This window comes from Anas platyrhynchos, chromosome 7 (genome assembly GCF_047663525.1).
Source record: "Anas platyrhynchos isolate ZD024472 breed Pekin duck chromosome 7, IASCAAS_PekinDuck_T2T, whole genome shotgun sequence".
In the NCBI taxonomy this organism is placed as follows: Eukaryota; Metazoa; Chordata; class Aves; order Anseriformes; family Anatidae; genus Anas; species Anas platyrhynchos.
This window is the reverse complement of record NC_092593.1, coordinates 10,430,324-10,447,120: the sequence shown is the minus strand read 5'-3', so window position 1 is coordinate 10,447,120 and position 16,797 is coordinate 10,430,324. Positions and strand designations below refer to the sequence as shown.

Sequence of the window (16,797 nt, the reverse complement as noted above, 5' to 3'; positions counted from 1 at the left end):
GCAACATTTCTTTCTCACCACAGCTTAAGCACTGTATAATTACAAGTAGTTTGCTCTTCATACTTCTTACACCCAGTGGACAGACAAACGTGGCTGTGAACCAGGCAATCTCAAGAGCATTGCTGAGCATTCGTGATTTGGGGAGGTCGCTCTGTTGCTTCTACAGAGCATCTGTAAGGGAACCTTGTGTGGAAGCGATGGGAAGCCTTGATATGCTGGCCAAAACGTACCAAAAATTTAGCACGATTCCCCTGACTCCTATTCTAGTGCTCTACACAATACATGTGGAAGGTCTCACTTGGAAAGAACATGGCATGTTAATTATGTGATTAAGTGTTTTATTGTTCAGAGACAAATCTTCTCTCAGCCTAATAGCTGCACCTCCTTCTTTATGATATTTTCAACCAGTGTGAAGGTGGAAGAGGCAGCAGAGAGGAGAGTCACACTCTTTGGTTTTAGTAGTTGGCACTTTCTGTAAAGAAAGAAACGCCTTTTCTATTTTTCTTCAAGAAAATCAAGCAGCTGTAATTGTCAACATTTGCTGTTAGGTTGGAAAATAGCAGACTTTTTAGTCATGTCGTAAATGAGAGATGAGTACATGACTAAGTGCAATTAACAAATTAGAATAAACTATGGTTAGATGCAGTAAAACTGTTATATCCTATGTAAATAGATAAACATGGCAATGAAAACCAGAGAGCTCGATGTCAGAGGCTTTGTATCTGGTTTTGATCTGCTCCTGTAGAAGTACACCTACCCCAGCTGTCCTAGTAAGGGAAGGAGACTGAAGGGGTAGAGCCTGGCTGCTGCTTAGAGTCGAGCTGAAATTGGTCTGTGGAAACTTGAACAGACATTGAAGTGAACCTATTACTGAAAAGGGACTCTGCAAAATGCTATCAGGTTGTGATACAGTCTTTCAATTACTCTGGTTGGACCAGTGAACAAATGAAAAACACGATGCAAACTTGTTGTGTTTTTTTTTTTTTTTTCTTTTCTCTTTTTTTTTTTTTTTTATTTCAAGTTCTTCCATCTACCAGGCTTGCAAACTCAGTCTGGCCTCTGCAAGTGATGTCAGTTCTTCTGGATGAGTGCATCATCAGCCCTCATAAAGATTTTGCAGTGGCAGCTCGGTTAAAAATACCATTTAAGACATGCCAGCCAACAAAAAATGCACCATATTTCCCCATTGCTTACAGCAGTGCCTGCAATGCCTAAGGAGTGAAAACGATAGAGGTCCATTCGTCAGAAAACTAAAGCAATAGGCCTCTGGAATACGTGCATGAAACAGCTGAGTAAATAAGGTGCCTTTTTTTGCAGTTACTTACCAGCCATAAATGGACTCTTCAAGTGAACACAGAAAAAATTGTAATAAGATCTGACATGTTCATGAGCAATGCTGTAAAGAGCCTGGGAAATAGAAATGCTAGATGGAAAGGTAGCTAGCAGCAAAACAGTGTTGCCGGAGGTGTTGAGTGTGTCAGCTGAGAAAGGCAAAAAGAAGTGTGTCTGGAAACTAAAATATCAGCATATCCCAGATCCGCGGGGGCTTGGTGGCACTGCAGATGTTTCTGAGCCACTTCTGACAATCATTGTGATCAGTTCTGCATCTCCCGTCCTCGCAATTCTTGTTTAGCCTGACATCTACTTCAGTTAACTTCTTGATATCCCATTTATTAGCTGAAAATACGAATACCTTCATGAGAAGTGCAGAGAGGGAAGAAATGCTAACTGTCCCTAGCATCAGGGCAGGGAGTGCATGCTACTCCCTGCTTCTGCGTAAATACCAGAGGTCCCCGGAGTAGTGAAGCACAGTTCCGCTGGCCTTTCCCATTACACCAAATGAAACTCTTAGAAGTTATTTATTTATTTTAATGCTTATCCTGTGCTCTGCTGCTTATCTCCTATCTCTCTAACCCAGCTCCAAGTGGGAAATGCTCGGTTCAGCCACGTGCCCGTTTGTTCTGTGAGCACCCAGCCGTTTAGGAAAGAAGCCGTTCGTATCATCTAACAAACACATTGGTCAGTTACAGGGGGGAAAAAAAGCACATTTGCTTTGGGTATAGGCTCACGTTCATTTCAGATAAGCAGAAGTAATTTACGCTGTGACAGTAACCCCAGCAGAGGTGGCGAGGGTCACAGCACTGCTCCGTCGCCTGCCTCTGCGCACAGGGGACTTCAAAGCTCGTTTGGTGGTGGGCTGGCAGCCACGGAGGTGTCAGTCCGTCACAGTTCACGTGCTGAGCAATACCCTGTTATACCTCTATTAGCAGTTCCAAGAGTGAATTATAAGCGTAAGGATTTTTGTGTTTGGGCTGGTATCCATAGCTGCTGGGAATGGCAGCCAGCATTACCTGTGGTTTGACCTAGCCCAGAGAGGTGCTTCTCTGGGTCGTGCCTGCAGCCATGAAGCGTAAGCCACACGGTGCTCATTAAGCAATGAAGACACTCTGCACAGCTATGTGGATTGGACTGTAATTAATCTTGGGGATTAATCAGCTTGGAGAAGTTGATTGGTTTCTGATGGCCGATAAGTCCTGGTGCTAATCACAAGTTAATGAAAATAGCACTGAACAAAGTAGCACAGTACTGTAATAAGGTTCTCCTTTGTTCTTTATGGGACTTTATTTTTTCTTTCTATGAAATCACAACAGTGCTTAGGCTGGAACTTCATCTAAACAGACAGCAATTATCTACTACTTAACTATGAAACACAGCTGTGCCCTATCAAAAAATTAAATGTCATCTGAGCATGTGCAAGTGTGGAAACAACCCTCTGTCATACGGCCACACCTGTGTGTTCAGTGCTAGTCCTGCCCCCGTCAGGTCCTGTGAGGATAGGTACCTTCTGACCCGTCCTTCCACCAGCAGAAGGAACATCAGAAGGGCACACTACTCTTCTTTTTGGTTCCTGTCTTGCTCTTTTTACTCTTCTACTTTGGTTGCCCTTTGCCCAGCACAGCAGCAGAAAGCAAGCATAAAGCAGAGACCTGTCTGCTGCTGGCAGCTCCAGCCCCAAGCAATACCAGCCCCACCACGACTCTTCCTTCAGGTTCTGCTGGCCTTCTCAGGGACGTGGTCAACGAGAACAGTGAAAATGGCTGGTATTCATTCCTCAGTTCCTTCCTCTGCCTCCAGAAGGGATGGGTAACTCTCTGCAGCCGAGTTTTTGAGCAGCAGAGGAAAATGTGGAAGAAGAGTTCATGTTTGTCTCTGTTGGTTGTAGAATGGTAACAGTAAAGAAACATCATTTTAATTAAATGTTTTGCTGGCCTACTGGTTTTCTTGCCAAAACACTCTTCCCTAAGTGAGAGTTTTCTTTATTTACAAACTTCCTTGACTTTTTTTTTTTCTAGATAGTTGTTTTGAAAGCATTGCTGTAGGGCACAAAACAACACGTAAAGCACTCGAGAGAACTTTAGTCAATGTTCTGCCTGCGCTGCAAGTTAAAATAGCATTAAAAAAAAATAAAATCCCATGTCTGTACTTAGTTAGACGTCTTAATATAATCATGTCACCTTATCAAAAAAATGTGTAGCAAAGAGCTTGGAATTATAATCAGCTATTAAAACTTAACGTGTTAGGGGAGAAAAAAATTTCCATTACATTACATATTACTTGCACTGGTTCTCATTTTGGTATTGACAGAAGTTTGTTCTGCACGCTTCTGAATACTGGGTATTCATATGAGTTATCTCTGTCTTAATACTGTTTCGAAGTTTTTACTTGATCTTGAAAAACATTACATTATGTTTAATTTAGGGAAATGAAATTTCTTTAATTACTGTCTGGTGAAGCTATTAAAAGCTCAATTACATTTGCAAATTCATTTTTGAAAAGCATTATCATTTTAAGATTAATAATTAAAAAAAAAAAACAAAAAAACTTGATCTGTGTGGGACTTCCTTGTTCACTAAGAGTATTCTCTTTACACTCATCCCCTGTGAGGAAATAATATATCCAAAATGGAAAAAGAATTAGGCTGAGAATGGAGGATCAATACCAGTCTTGGAAATTGGGCTATCAGTTGTGAATTTGAGTGAACAGCAATTGTTGTATGATGGAGACAGGATTAAAAATAAAAAATAAAATAAAAATCCTTGCCTTTGTTCAACTTTGAAAACGTGATCTGGAGATGATCTTTAAGAAGTTCTAGCTAATGGTGGCTACTGGGGATGCAGGTGGTTCACCTCCGTAAAGCGTGTCTGCAAATGGTGCGAGTCACTGTGGTCGATTGGGTGTAACCCAATAGACATCTACAGGTGTGACTCCAGGAAAAGTGATAAAAGAAAAGTCAACCATATACTTTCCTTCAGTTGATTCTGGAAGACTAGGAGTGGGTTTTGGTGTTGGTGTTGGTTTTTATTTTACTATATTTTCAATGGCAATTCCAATTTTCTGTGGCCTTTGTTGTATGTTTCATAGAATTAAAGAGCTGTTGGCAGTAAGAGTTTCCTTTCCAAGAGGTGGCCATAGTTGTCGAGGGAGATGGGCAGGCAGTAGTGCTAGCTATCTAGCTCTGCATTGAAAGGCTTTATGAATTATTCTGTTAAAAAAATCTGTAAAATAAATGTTACAACTCCAACTATATATACAGCGCTGCTCATGTAATAGCCTGCCTAATTCAGATTAATTGTAGGCTTGCAATGATAAAGGAGCTTCAGCACAGCAGTTATTCTGTTGTACAGATGCAATTAAATCTATATCAGTGCAGCATAAATAATGCTAAATTAAGTTGCTGTCCTGCCACATGGTGGCAATTTTGAGCTACTGCACAATGAAAGGCAGCGTTACTTTATTCGGAAGTAGTAACCATACCAAGAAAGTGTTTCTAATTTACTTGAATTGCTCTGGAGCAGTGTTATCACCCAAGAATATAAAGTCTGTAAACTACTGTCACTAAAATATCACTAGTAATAATAAATGTTTCCTATCCTGCTATTCATCTCAGAGCCAAGCAAAGCCTGAAGTTTACATCTGGTAGTCACGGAACACACGCGCTAGTCTGTTATGGGGCAAAAGGGAGAGATCTATCAGCATATTAAAACTTAATAGTGAAAAATAAATTATTTGCTTGAAATTACTCACTTTAACTGTTTATAAGGCAGTTTTAGGAAATGCTAATACAAATTATTTAGTGCCAATTAGATTTTCCTGGCTTATTCGGGGCAGCTTGTCATTTTGGGAGCAGAATCCTATTCCAGAGAGTCATCATTTTTTCTTACTGGAATGAAAGAGCTAGAAGATACCAGCCTAAAATTCAGAGATGCTTTTTATACTGTTTATATCTTGCTGTTGCAGAGCTTTAGTGAGAATAGGGTTAGGAAAAATGATTACATCGTGAAATAATTGGGGAAAAAAATTAGAGATGTAACATAAGTCAAAGAATTGTCTTCTTAAGCCTCTGTGGTACAAGCCTGTATCAGATGAAAGGGTAATTCATTTTGATTACAAAGCAATGACATAATTTTACCCTTAAGTTTATTTTGAAGAGATGGGGAAATAAAACTACCTCTCCCTCCATGAACCCTCCAAGTGCTTAAGTTATTACTGTTTATATCTTAATGCTTCACAGTGGTTTAAAAACACCTATAACTTCATCACTGGGAAAGCTTTGAGTGTTTAAGAGTATTTGTCAGTTTTCCCAGTATAGCTGGAAACATTAATAAAGGACAAAGGCATATTAACTGCCACTGTTGGAAAGTTCTGGCTTCAATAGCTGGCTGATTTAATAAAGTCTTGTTACAGTAAAATGATTCAGCTGTAAGCAGCCTGTTAAAATTGTAATAAGTACAATAAGCAATGCACTTCTTTTTTTCTGTTCGTTGGGGTAGTGTTTTTTCATGCTGTCAAAGTCCGCTACAAGGAAAGCTGCAGTGTGCTGCAAAGTTGTTTGTCAGTGCCTTGGTTTATTTTTGCAGAGAAGTATTGATTACAGAATGAGAAACATTTGGTTTAACAGCGATCGATGAGGAGCAAACAAAGGACACTGAAGTTTCACTCATTTTAATTTGAACAAAAGTACAGTACCTGGTACAATTTATGATGGAGTAACAAATGACATCTACTCTCTCTATTCTTATAATCATGATTCTTTCCTGTCATCTGTGAGTGAAGTAAGTTTAGACAGAGGACCTTAGTCTCCTGTGTGCTGGTTTTGGGACCAGGTTGCACAAGGGGAATTTGATGGAAAGGTCCCGCCTCATGTGGGAGCCCGGGGCTTTGGGCTCCAGGCAATGGGGGTTCAGGTGTCTTCTGTGGACAAGAGGCACTTGCTCAAATACTGTTTGATTACTATGTTTTATATTGGGGGAATTAAATACTCATTGCATCAGGAAAAGTTACCCTGTTAAAGTAACCAACTAAGAGATGAAGTAACAAATTCCAGTTTCCATTTCAATTAATATTTCACACTTAATTCTTGGAAAACAGAAGTGTTCCACCAGCAAGGGGATGGGGGTTAGCCCTCCTCATCCCCCTTTCCTTACTGCATGCTGTTCCATGGCTGCTGCCTGAAGCAGGCTTTCAAAAGTGGAGTGTAAGTGTCTAGCTCCTCTCAGGCAGAAGAAAAACTTAAAGCTTTTTCTTCCTTATCTTTATGAGTATATCTTTACATTTTGAGTATGCTTTTCACCTAGTATGGAGCTACCACTATCTCTTCATGCTTCCCAGGCCATTTGCCTGTGTGTGCACAGGGACTGAAGGCAGTGATGAAATGAAGGTCTTGGGGCAGAGGGCCCACATCTAGGTTTAGACCGATGTGACCTGTCCCAGGCTTCTTGCACATCATCTTGAACAGGCAATTTATATTTCTGTACACACCTTCCTGACAGTAATTTTCCAAACCCTTGTATATGTTGCAGCACAGCCTTTATATTGATGAATGTCCTTATGTTTGTATCCTGCCCAGTGAGCTGGAATCCACTAATTTGGTTAAGAGGCTCCAGAGTTACTGAATGCTGATATGACAGTGATTGCAGTATGCAGCACACTCTGAACACCCCCAGCACTACTGCATTGGTACAGATAGTCCCCAGTATTATAGCAAAATAGTGTTTCTGAGTACTTTGAATATATATATTTATTCATAACAGTATTGGGCATTGACTTGCTCTAAAAACTGATTTGCAGAATTTTAATGTGCTTCTAGTAGCTATTTGTTTGCTTGGTTTTGTTTTTGTTGTCTGCTTCCTCCAGTTGATCCTCAGGCTGGTACCGTGTTTTTTTTTCCAGACCAGGCTGTGATTCTATTAAATTATTACTCTTAATGCAAGGTATCAGATGCTTATCATCAGAAATTGTATAAGAACTTGCAGACAGACTCACTTCAGGTTAGTGGTGCTGCAGACTGTATACAACAATAACAAAAAAATGTATTATTTTCTCCCCCTCATTTAAATTCAGTGCAAAGTAACTGTTTGAAATCAATATTAATTATACAGAAATTGTAGCCCTCTTTAGCAAATGCTTAAAAATAGTTGTTAAAAAATTAATGTGCAGGTTAATAGCCCGATTTAGAGCAACATTAAGCCTGTGTTAAGTATCCTGACGTCGACTTTTTTTGACAAAATTGTTCTCTGATGTTAACATGATTGGTAGTGCCATAGTAGTACCATCTTATGATACACTGGGAAAGCAATGAACAAATTCAAGAAGAAAGAGGAATCTTGCTTCTGTGTAAACAGCAGCCCATTTTACTACTTAGGAATTAATCTTAAATATGAGGGGAGGTTCCATTTGTGCCTCCTATAAGACATCTTTCGTATTTGAGCTGAGCAGTCCTGTAACACCCGTCTGTTTGTAAGAACAGTAGTTTGTAAGAAGGGCTAAGCAGAAAAAGGAGGGACCACTTTCTGTGGTGCTGTCAGGCTGACTCCCTTTTGAACACCTACAACCTGTGCAGCACGTGTGGCATGTGTAGGCCAAATGCCTTGAGTATTTCATTTGCAGGTGTCTATAGTTTTAAATCTTGATGCACAGCCATGTTTTAACATAGAGATAATATTATTGATCAATGGAGTAGTATGATTTTTATGTGGAAGACAACTAGCGAAGTTAAAAATAAAATATTTTGGTGTGGTGGAGTCCTTCAACAGGACTGGGGAGAAAACAAGATGGAAAAGCTCCTGGGCTGAGGTTAGGACAGGGAGATCACATGCCAATTACCATCACAGGCAAAACAGACTTGACTCGGGGAAGATCAATTTAATTTATTGCCAATTAAAATAGATCTGGACAGCGAGAAACAAATTTAATCCAACACCTCGCTGCCCTGCAGAGCTTTGGCCTTTCTTAACTACACTGAGGCACCCCCGGGGTGGCTGAGGGGCTCAGCGGGGCCCTGTGGTAGGGCTGGAACTGGCTGGAATCAGACAGAAGCATCTGGAACTGCCTGGAACCAGCTGGAAGCAGCCGGAGCCAGCTGTGCCCACACAGGGCAGCCCTGGCCTCTCCTCACAGAACCCCCTGCCTGCACCCAGCCATGCAGGCCCAGCACATCTAACCTACAGAAAACCTACTTTAAGAAAAAGCGAGGTTGTTGGCATGGCACAGTAGGGTAGGGAAGGAGGAAATGTGTTTGTTTGTTTGTTTTTGAGTGCAAAGGATACAAGATCATCAGTACTCGGGAGGGCAGTCAAGTACATCCAGCAAAAAAAAAGTAGGATGAGACTAGAGGATTTTGAAATAAGAAACCTGCTTGAGTTAGGCAAATACTTGACCCCCGTGAAGAGAGTACTCTGGTAAGTTTTTGTCATGGTAGCCTGCTTTGAGTGACAGGACTGGATTCTGCTTGTTTTATTTGCAATAACGATTAAAGGAGTTTAACTGCAAGTCTCCACATTCAAAGGCATGACTGTTGTCCACATATAAATGTAGGGTTGACAGTGAAATAGCCCTGAGAGGAAAAAAAATGGGTAAGAAGGTATCCTTCCCATACAAAACCTTAACCTACTACATGTTTGAGTCACAGTGGGTGTAAAGCTCTCACCAGAAATGAAACCCTGATCGTACAGCCCCTGCCCTGTACAACATGCCCCTTGCTCTGCCTTTTGTGGCTGCCACTCGTGCTGTGTACTTTTATTTTTTGTAACTTCTGTATTTTCCGCTGGGTGTTGTAGCATTAGGGGTCATTCAAGAGCTCCAGAGCGGAGAGGTTCGCAGTTGGGTGTAAGGTGGAGGAACCAGGTCCTGACATTTGCGACATGGTCCCGGTGAATTTCAGGAGACGTAAAGGCTGCGTTGGGCCAGTCCTGGGGCCGAGAGCACGGCTATTAACCAGGGACTCTGAAAATAAGCTTTGTCTGTTTGTCTCTTCCTGGAGTGCTGAGGAGCAATTTGGATCTTTCTGTCAAATACATGTCCTAATTTCGGTTGAGCCATAAATAGTTTTCCTGCATTTTGTTTTGATCATGAATCTCGCTCTGATTTCTTGCTTAACTTTGAGAAGACGAATTAATGTGTGGTACATGTCCCTGACTGGATGAGAAAGGAAACATTTTGACATGAACGTTTCTACAGCTACACAAAAAGGAACTTGTTGACGTGCAAATGCTTGCTCACGAGCATAATGAGCAGCTAGTGAAACTCAAATTGCTCACACGTTCATGAAAAAGTAATTACAAACAGTACTTGTTCAAGTGTTAAAATATTCTAGTACTTAACACAAAAGTATTGGTTGAGCTTGCAAACCCCGACTTTCAGTCTAGTTTGTTCACTTGAAATTTTTGCATATTTGGAAAGCTACCAGAGATTTGACAGGGAGATGTGATGAAAGTGAGGCTATCTGGAGAGGCTGAAAAAGGGGAAACGAGAGTGAGGTAAGGGTTATACTTCTAAGAGGAGAAGGTTATAGCTGTGCGAGGAGAGGCAACAGGGAAAAGTTTGAGCAGAGCTCGTGGTGAGAAGAAGCTGCGATTAAAGAAGAATTGACAAGTGGGAATACATATCACTTCATTTGAAGATAGCAACGATGTTTCTGGTGTTAAAACATATTGATGTTTCACAACACTTTCTTTTTTATTTAACCTTTTCTTCATGTTGCATGCTAATTGTATCCCTTTCCAGTAAGCATACATTCAGTATAAAAACAGGAACTACTTGTGGCTACTTCATTTCTTTTCACACACCTTTATTTTGCACAGGAATAAAGTGGGTTTAGCACAGATGAGTTTATAAAGGGTGTTATGACAATGCAAAATTTCTGGAGAATTCAGGGTTGTAGTCTACTCCAGGGACAAAAAAAAATCTGTGTTTAATCCTGGCCTTTCAGTGCATGAGGTTCACTTCTCTCTTTTGACTCTTCATTATGGCTTCTCTGTGTTTGAATAAAAATGTAGTCATCTTTTCTTGTAGATAAGATCGCTGCTGCTGGGAGCTGCTTACTGTACGTAGTATGTGTGAGTGTTTTGTGTCCTGGAGACTGAAAACTCTCCAAGTGTGGGTGGTGTCTTACTTGTTTTTTCTCCCTTTGGATTCTTTAGTCTTCTCCTCATTCATATGGGAAATTTATTGTTGTTGGGAAGAGAACCTACAATTTCAGGGTCATAGGCTAGTACTTTTGTTTCTGGTCTTGTAGAGAGTCTTGTGATTTGCTTGTTATTCGTCCCATACCCTCAAAGAAGCATAAGCTTTGTACAGCGAGTTGCTCATATAACTAATACTGTGTCGTGATGCCGGCCCTTGAGGTGACTGAATAAAGACTGGACATTTAACTCAGTCCAGAAGTTCTTTATGCTAAAACGTTTAATTCCTATAATATTATTGTTCTTGATAGGTGCGTTTGTTACTGCATTACGGATAGTTTTCTTAAGGTAACTCCCACATCCTTTTCTCTTCCTACTCTTCAAAAAAAAAAAAAAGAAAAAAATCCTGTGGATGTGCTGATCTTTTTGTGTAGGATGATAATGCAGACTTTCCCACCTGAAAATACGAAGTAAGTGGTAGCAACAGCATTCTCTGAACTATCAGCAAGAGGTAAATGAAACCTCGAGATAGCTTACGCTGCCCTTCGACCTGTAGGGGACAGTTTGAATTTGTGAATCTGCTGTATATTCTATGTTCTGCTAGAAAATGTGGTTTTGTGGTTAGTGGCAACATAGCTGTACACAGAGATGCAGCACAGTCATTCTGCAGGGCAGCATCAGTGAAGCTGTACACAACCTACAAAAGATTTGGGCAGTGAGATGGAAGAAAGGACGTTCATCTGCTTTTTGAAGTGTCATATTTTGGTAAGAAACGCTGTGTAGTACCCAAAATATTCACAACAACTGTATTTCTCTGTAGTCCTCCCCGTGGAGATGTGGCTTTGTACCTAATATAGAAAGAAGGTTTATCCAAGGACCAAGAGTATGGCCAGTGTAGCAGAGACACGGAGGTTGGTGCTGTATCAGAGTAAGATCATTGTGGCAGTAATGACGCTGGATTAGCGCAGAAGGCATGGCTGAATCTCTGTTCTTCAGCGTGTAACCACAGTGGAGCTGTTACTGCATCACGAGGCTCAGGCACAGCCTGGTGCTTTGAATTAGCTTGGGCACTCCGCGGTTCAGAGCAGTTCCTCCAAGGTAGCTTATCAGTTACTGTAGGGACAGTTATCGGGGTTTAAGTCCAATTTCCGTAGTCCTGTGAACTTGTCTTAAGCACTGATTAGTAACCATGCCTTTCTACTGGGTCATTTTCTATGCTATTCTCTGACTCCCTGCAAGCTCCAGGTGTCTCCTTAGCAGCAGCGAAATGCATCTATTAGAAGAGTGTTCAGCAAGGGCCACTGGAACAACATAATCTTAAAAATTGGTGTTGATGGAATCAAATCTCAAGAAATTCTAACAGTTTTTAATATTATTCTCATATCACTGGCCCGAGTTACTGTTCATGGGACAAATTCTCTTTCTCAAAGGTGCTGTGTTTCTTCTTCTTGGTGCTGAGCACTCTGCTCTTTTCATTTTAGCAGGAACAAAGGATTACTCAGCACCTGTCAGAACGTGGTTATGCAACCGTAAGAACAGAAATTAGATAGTTTAGTTAGAACAATATCTTTATTTTCCAATAATTTGTTTCTCATTTTGCAGTTTTACATTTTCCAGATATTGTGTGTGACTTAATAGACAAACCCCCTCTATTCTCTGAGTAATTCCCCATATTTTTGCACAAGTATGTGGATATTTCATTTAATCCTGTGCAGTCTCCCTTTGTGGCATCTGCTTATTTATCACTGTCTTTAAGATCCCTTTTCCACTTGGTAATGTTCTTATTTTTGGTCCCTTGGTTACCACTATTATAAATTATTATCCAGTAAGATTTATAGCTGTAAGACTTGTACAAATAATATATCTCTCCAATTTAATGGCTTAACACTAAGATGCCCTTGTTATTTTCTAATGAAATTGTATGTATAATTTCTAGATAGTTTTTTGCAGGTATGTCATGAAAATTTAGGTCAGCAATGGAACTCCATTAGAATGTCAGACAGGCTACAAATCGCAATTCACCAAGCACACAGAAATTTTTTAAAGCATATAGGTGGTGCATCCAGTATAACTTTACAGTAACTTAACCTGTTCTTAGGCAACTAACGCCTTCGTTGGAGGAGTATAATGCAGTACCATGTTAATTGCTTTTTTTTTTAAATTGACTTTTTATCCCATTTAAACGCACAAGGATAAATTTAATTTAATTTAATTTAATTTCTGTGTAACAAGGTCACATGGAAAAGGCTGTGCATACATTTTTTTTAAATTAAATTCACATTTTTTATAACTTTTCAGTTCATTCTACTCCTCCTAAATCACATGTAGCTACTTTTTAAATAGAGTTTTGAAATCATTAGGATGCTTTTCTATGATGTTTTTGTATCTGGACCTGAAGTTTAAAAAAAAACAAACAAAAACACACAAAAAAACAGATACTCCAAGACATATGTCGATATATCCAGGTAGCACAGTATATTTGTTCCTGTAGTTCAAGAATTAACAACAAGCATTATCTATTTGCCTTTGAGAACTAGTAGTAAAAATAATGGCATTTTTATTCCTCTAATTGTTCAGATTCCCAGTTTTTACAGACATATTCATATGTTTGTCATAGTATCTCTCTATATAGACTCGAATAGACTCTGTCCTATTCATAGGAATCCTGCCCCTTATTTTTTGGTTTTGTTTGTTTGTTTTGTTTTGTTTTGTCTTATTTTTCTGGTTTGGTTACAGCAAAACCAGGGCTGCAGAATCATGTCCTTCTCTGTTCTTGTGACTGAATCATTAAGGGATAGGTGCAAGTTTTCATCATGACTTGATTCAGGCTTCCTGTATCTATCACCAAGCAAGATAGATCACAGATCTTAAATATTTTTGCAAAATTTATTTTGAGTCGAGGTGAAGAAAAAGCACTTGGAAGGAGAGGATGGTGTTTGGTTTTAAATAGCTTTTAAGCTGACTTCAGTAAGTCTGAGCTATGTAAGTGTAGCTCACTGTGATGGGGATACTCTGAAAGGCTCTCAATCCCTCGTTTGTTATTCTGTGTATCATTGCCATTCCAAAAATAAAATGTTCGGACTGCATAGTTGAATATCTGATGATTTTAACCAAATTAAATATAAAATTTATCCTAAAAGTGTTTTACATGTACAATTAATAAATAACTTTCTATGGTCTTTCAGCGTGAGAAACTGATACATGAGTTGGAGGAAGAAAGACATTTAAGACTTGAGAGTGAAAAAAGATTACGGGAGGTAACACTGGAGTCAGAGCGTAGCAGAGCTCAGATGCGTGGGCTACAAGAACAGTTTTCCAGGTATGTTGCATAAATAAATTACGTTCAAAATAAGAGAAGAACAAACTTTGATTCAAAAAGACTGATCAAACCTCTTCATAGCTTGAATGGGTGGAATCTAAGGCAAAAACTGCTTTCCCTCTGAAGTTCTGTAAACATAGCAGGATTTTGTCAGAATGACTGTTGTGACTGTTCTACATGAGGTAAAATTTAAAAGGCTTATGCCATTTTTCACTATAATGGTGAACATTTTAATTTCCAGGATTTTGTATTGGTTAGAATTCCCGGTAATATTCTAAGATGTACAGGTCTTCACTTCTCAAAATAAGTCCATGTTTGGTTGCTTTTCTGTTAACCAACAGCAGTGGTTTTGATCAATCTCAATAATGACAAAAAAGTGATGCCTTTTGCCAGCTGGGTAATCATTCTCCTTGGACAAGCTCAGTGCCTCATCCTGCATTTACTGGAGCAGAGCGTTGTGCTAGAGCAGAGCTCCACGTACAGGGGAGCCAGCCTTGAAAGGGGGATGGAAGACAAACTGTTAATTCAGATGGCCACATTAAGGATTGGAGTTCTTTATCGTTTTTATGAGGCGTGATGAGATCTTGTACATCAAATAGAATTTTTTATTGTTTTTGTCACATGAACAGAAACAAAACAATCAAACCAGAATTGAAAGAGACAATGGAATTTTATGTTGTATATTTTCCATCAAGATCCAGTATTTTAACTCACTCCCTTAGGTCTCCTTCCCTTAGGCCCCCAAATCATTGAAAAGTTCAAGTTCAGTTTCATATGATGAAAACAAGCTATGGGATGTGTTTTTTCCTTTGGTTGTTTTGTGTGTGTGTGTTTTGTTTTTTTTTAAGGCTTTCTTTTTAAAAATTTTTTTTAGTTCTTGGGTTTTTTTTGCTCAGTGTCTGCCATGCTGATCCTCTGTCTGAGATTGGGTTTCTAGGCAACGACAAAAAAGCAGTTAATAGCAATAATAAAATTTGTTCTGATCTGTTATTTTGTTTTTGGAAAAATTCCATTAATGTTCTTTAGATTTAAAAGTGTTCAGAGAAATTTGAAATTCTTTTTCTAAAAATGTTAAAGATGTTCTTTTTCTTTTTTCTTTTTTTTTGGTTGCTGTTTTTCTATGATTTTTGTTTTCAATTTTTATTTATTCTGATCAGAGTCCCTGTATAATATACACAAATTAAATACACCTGTAATCTTGTTTAGAAAATGTTCTTATATATTAATCTTTGTTTATGGACAAATTTCTTGAGGTGCTGATTTTAGAACAATAATTACAGTCACAATAATTAGAAACCTTTGAAATAAACTTTTTAAGTTGGTGCAGTCCTGATTAAGAAAAAGGAAGGAATGAGGTGAGAGGAAACCAGAATATGTCCGTAACTTGGTAAAATTTTATCTGTTGCATATTCAGATCTTTTCAGGATAAAGCTTCATTATTCCTGTGAAGCTGTGGTAGCCTGATTCTTTTCTACAGTATTTCTGAAAAGAACTACTGTATTATTAGTTAGGATCCCTGAAGTCCACTATCTTCAAATTAATCCATTCTTTTTCTTCTATTATTTTATTTGCAGTCTAGCTTGCTCTATCTATAAAGAAGCAGAGGGATACAAGCTCTTTGGATTAAAGCTGTTTGTCTCTTTATTTTTGTATCTCTGATTTAGATAAAGGTGAATACAGTCTAAATCAGTGTTATGTTCCGTATAAGACTGTCTGCACATTAGCTATATTAATTGAAGACAAACTTAAATACCACTTTTCATTAATAGCACCTGAGGTTGGCCCTGTTATTGCCTGTGATGAAAACTGCCATGGGCTTCGTTGTGCTATGATTTTATTTTGGTGTAGACCAGTGCTAGGAAGAGAATGCCTCACTTAAATGTACTTCAGTTGCTTTTAAAACCTTGTGTTTGTCATTATGAACATTGGTGGTTACTTTTTCTTATATTTAGTAGAATATTAAGGTACAGAACTTCTCCTTAAATGAGAGTGTTTTTCTCACCCTGTTTGAGCAAGTAATGGCAACAGGATAATCTTGTGTTCTTTGGAGACTCTGTGTTGTTTGAAGGATATGAGGCTTTTTTTCTCCAGTTTGAGCGTAGTTAAATGGGACAAGACAGGTGGTGATAGGAAATATTAAAATTAAGCAAATAGGAAGTACTTTAGGAGAAAATGACCAGAGAATAATACTCTGGGCCCAAATGTTCGGGATTTCAAATGAAGATAGACTGAAGTAAGAACATGTATTAAAGCATAAATCTTTTAAATCTGCGTAATTCCTGAACTGAGTTCATTTACATGTAGTGCAGTTGGTTAAGCTGTGATTTGGAGGTGTTTCTTTGCATCTCAAATATTTTATTTGAAAGAGTGAAACATAATGGTTCGTGGATAGTGGCTACCTGTGGCAGGGGGGGTGGAATTAGGTGGTCTTCCAGGTCCCTTCCAACACAAACCATTCTGTGGTTTCCATGATTCCACGACTCTATGAAAGCTATAAGTTGACCTTTCTAATCAGTCAAGGAAAGCTGCTTGTTCCACGCTGAAATTTTGTGAAGACTTCAGTCTATCAAATAAGCATCTAGTTTGAGATTGAGGAATTCAGAACACAAGGGTTTTTTGTCTGATTTTTGTTGTTGTTGTTGTTTAATTGATTGACGTTTCTGTTCTTACCAAGTAAGCAGTATTCCAGGCTAAGAGTCTGAAGTAAATCGAAGTTCTCTTTCTTAACATCTATATAAATCTGCCAGAGCCTTAAGATGACACAGTGGTTAGTTTGATAAATATGTGACAGTTACACAGAAGAAGAAAGAGCTTTTAAAACCAAACTTCTTCTCCAGAATTCCATTGTGAATTCCATGCAGTTTTAAATTTGTCTTCTAATTTTATTGGAGGGGAATGTATTGGAGGTGCGCAAAGGTCCTGAAAAAAATATATTTAATGCTAAAACTAGGATTTTACGCTCTAGTTGAATGCAGTTATTTTTTCATTGCCTTAGTATAATCTCACCTTGAAGTGAAA

General features: G+C 38.9%; 1 protein-coding gene across 29 annotated transcripts in view; it reads left to right on the top strand.

Annotated features, from left to right (window-relative positions):
• NCKAP5 (NCK associated protein 5) overlaps nucleotides 1–16,797 on the top strand; it is a 435,119-nt gene that overhangs the window by 233,815 nt on the left and 184,507 nt on the right. For 24 of the 29 annotated variants that reach the window (XM_072040698.1, XM_072040699.1, XM_038182175.2 and 21 more), the window contains one exon: nucleotides 13,646–13,779. The exons of 3 other annotated variants lie outside the window; for them this stretch is intronic. In XM_072040698.1, the coding sequence (XP_071896799.1) occupies nucleotides 13,646–13,779 (134 nt within the window). Of the gene's footprint in view, nucleotides 1–8,405; nucleotides 8,739–13,645; nucleotides 13,780–16,797 lie in introns of those variants that run through there. 2 more of the 29 variants (XM_072040708.1, XM_072040711.1) reach the window with 2 other exon arrangements.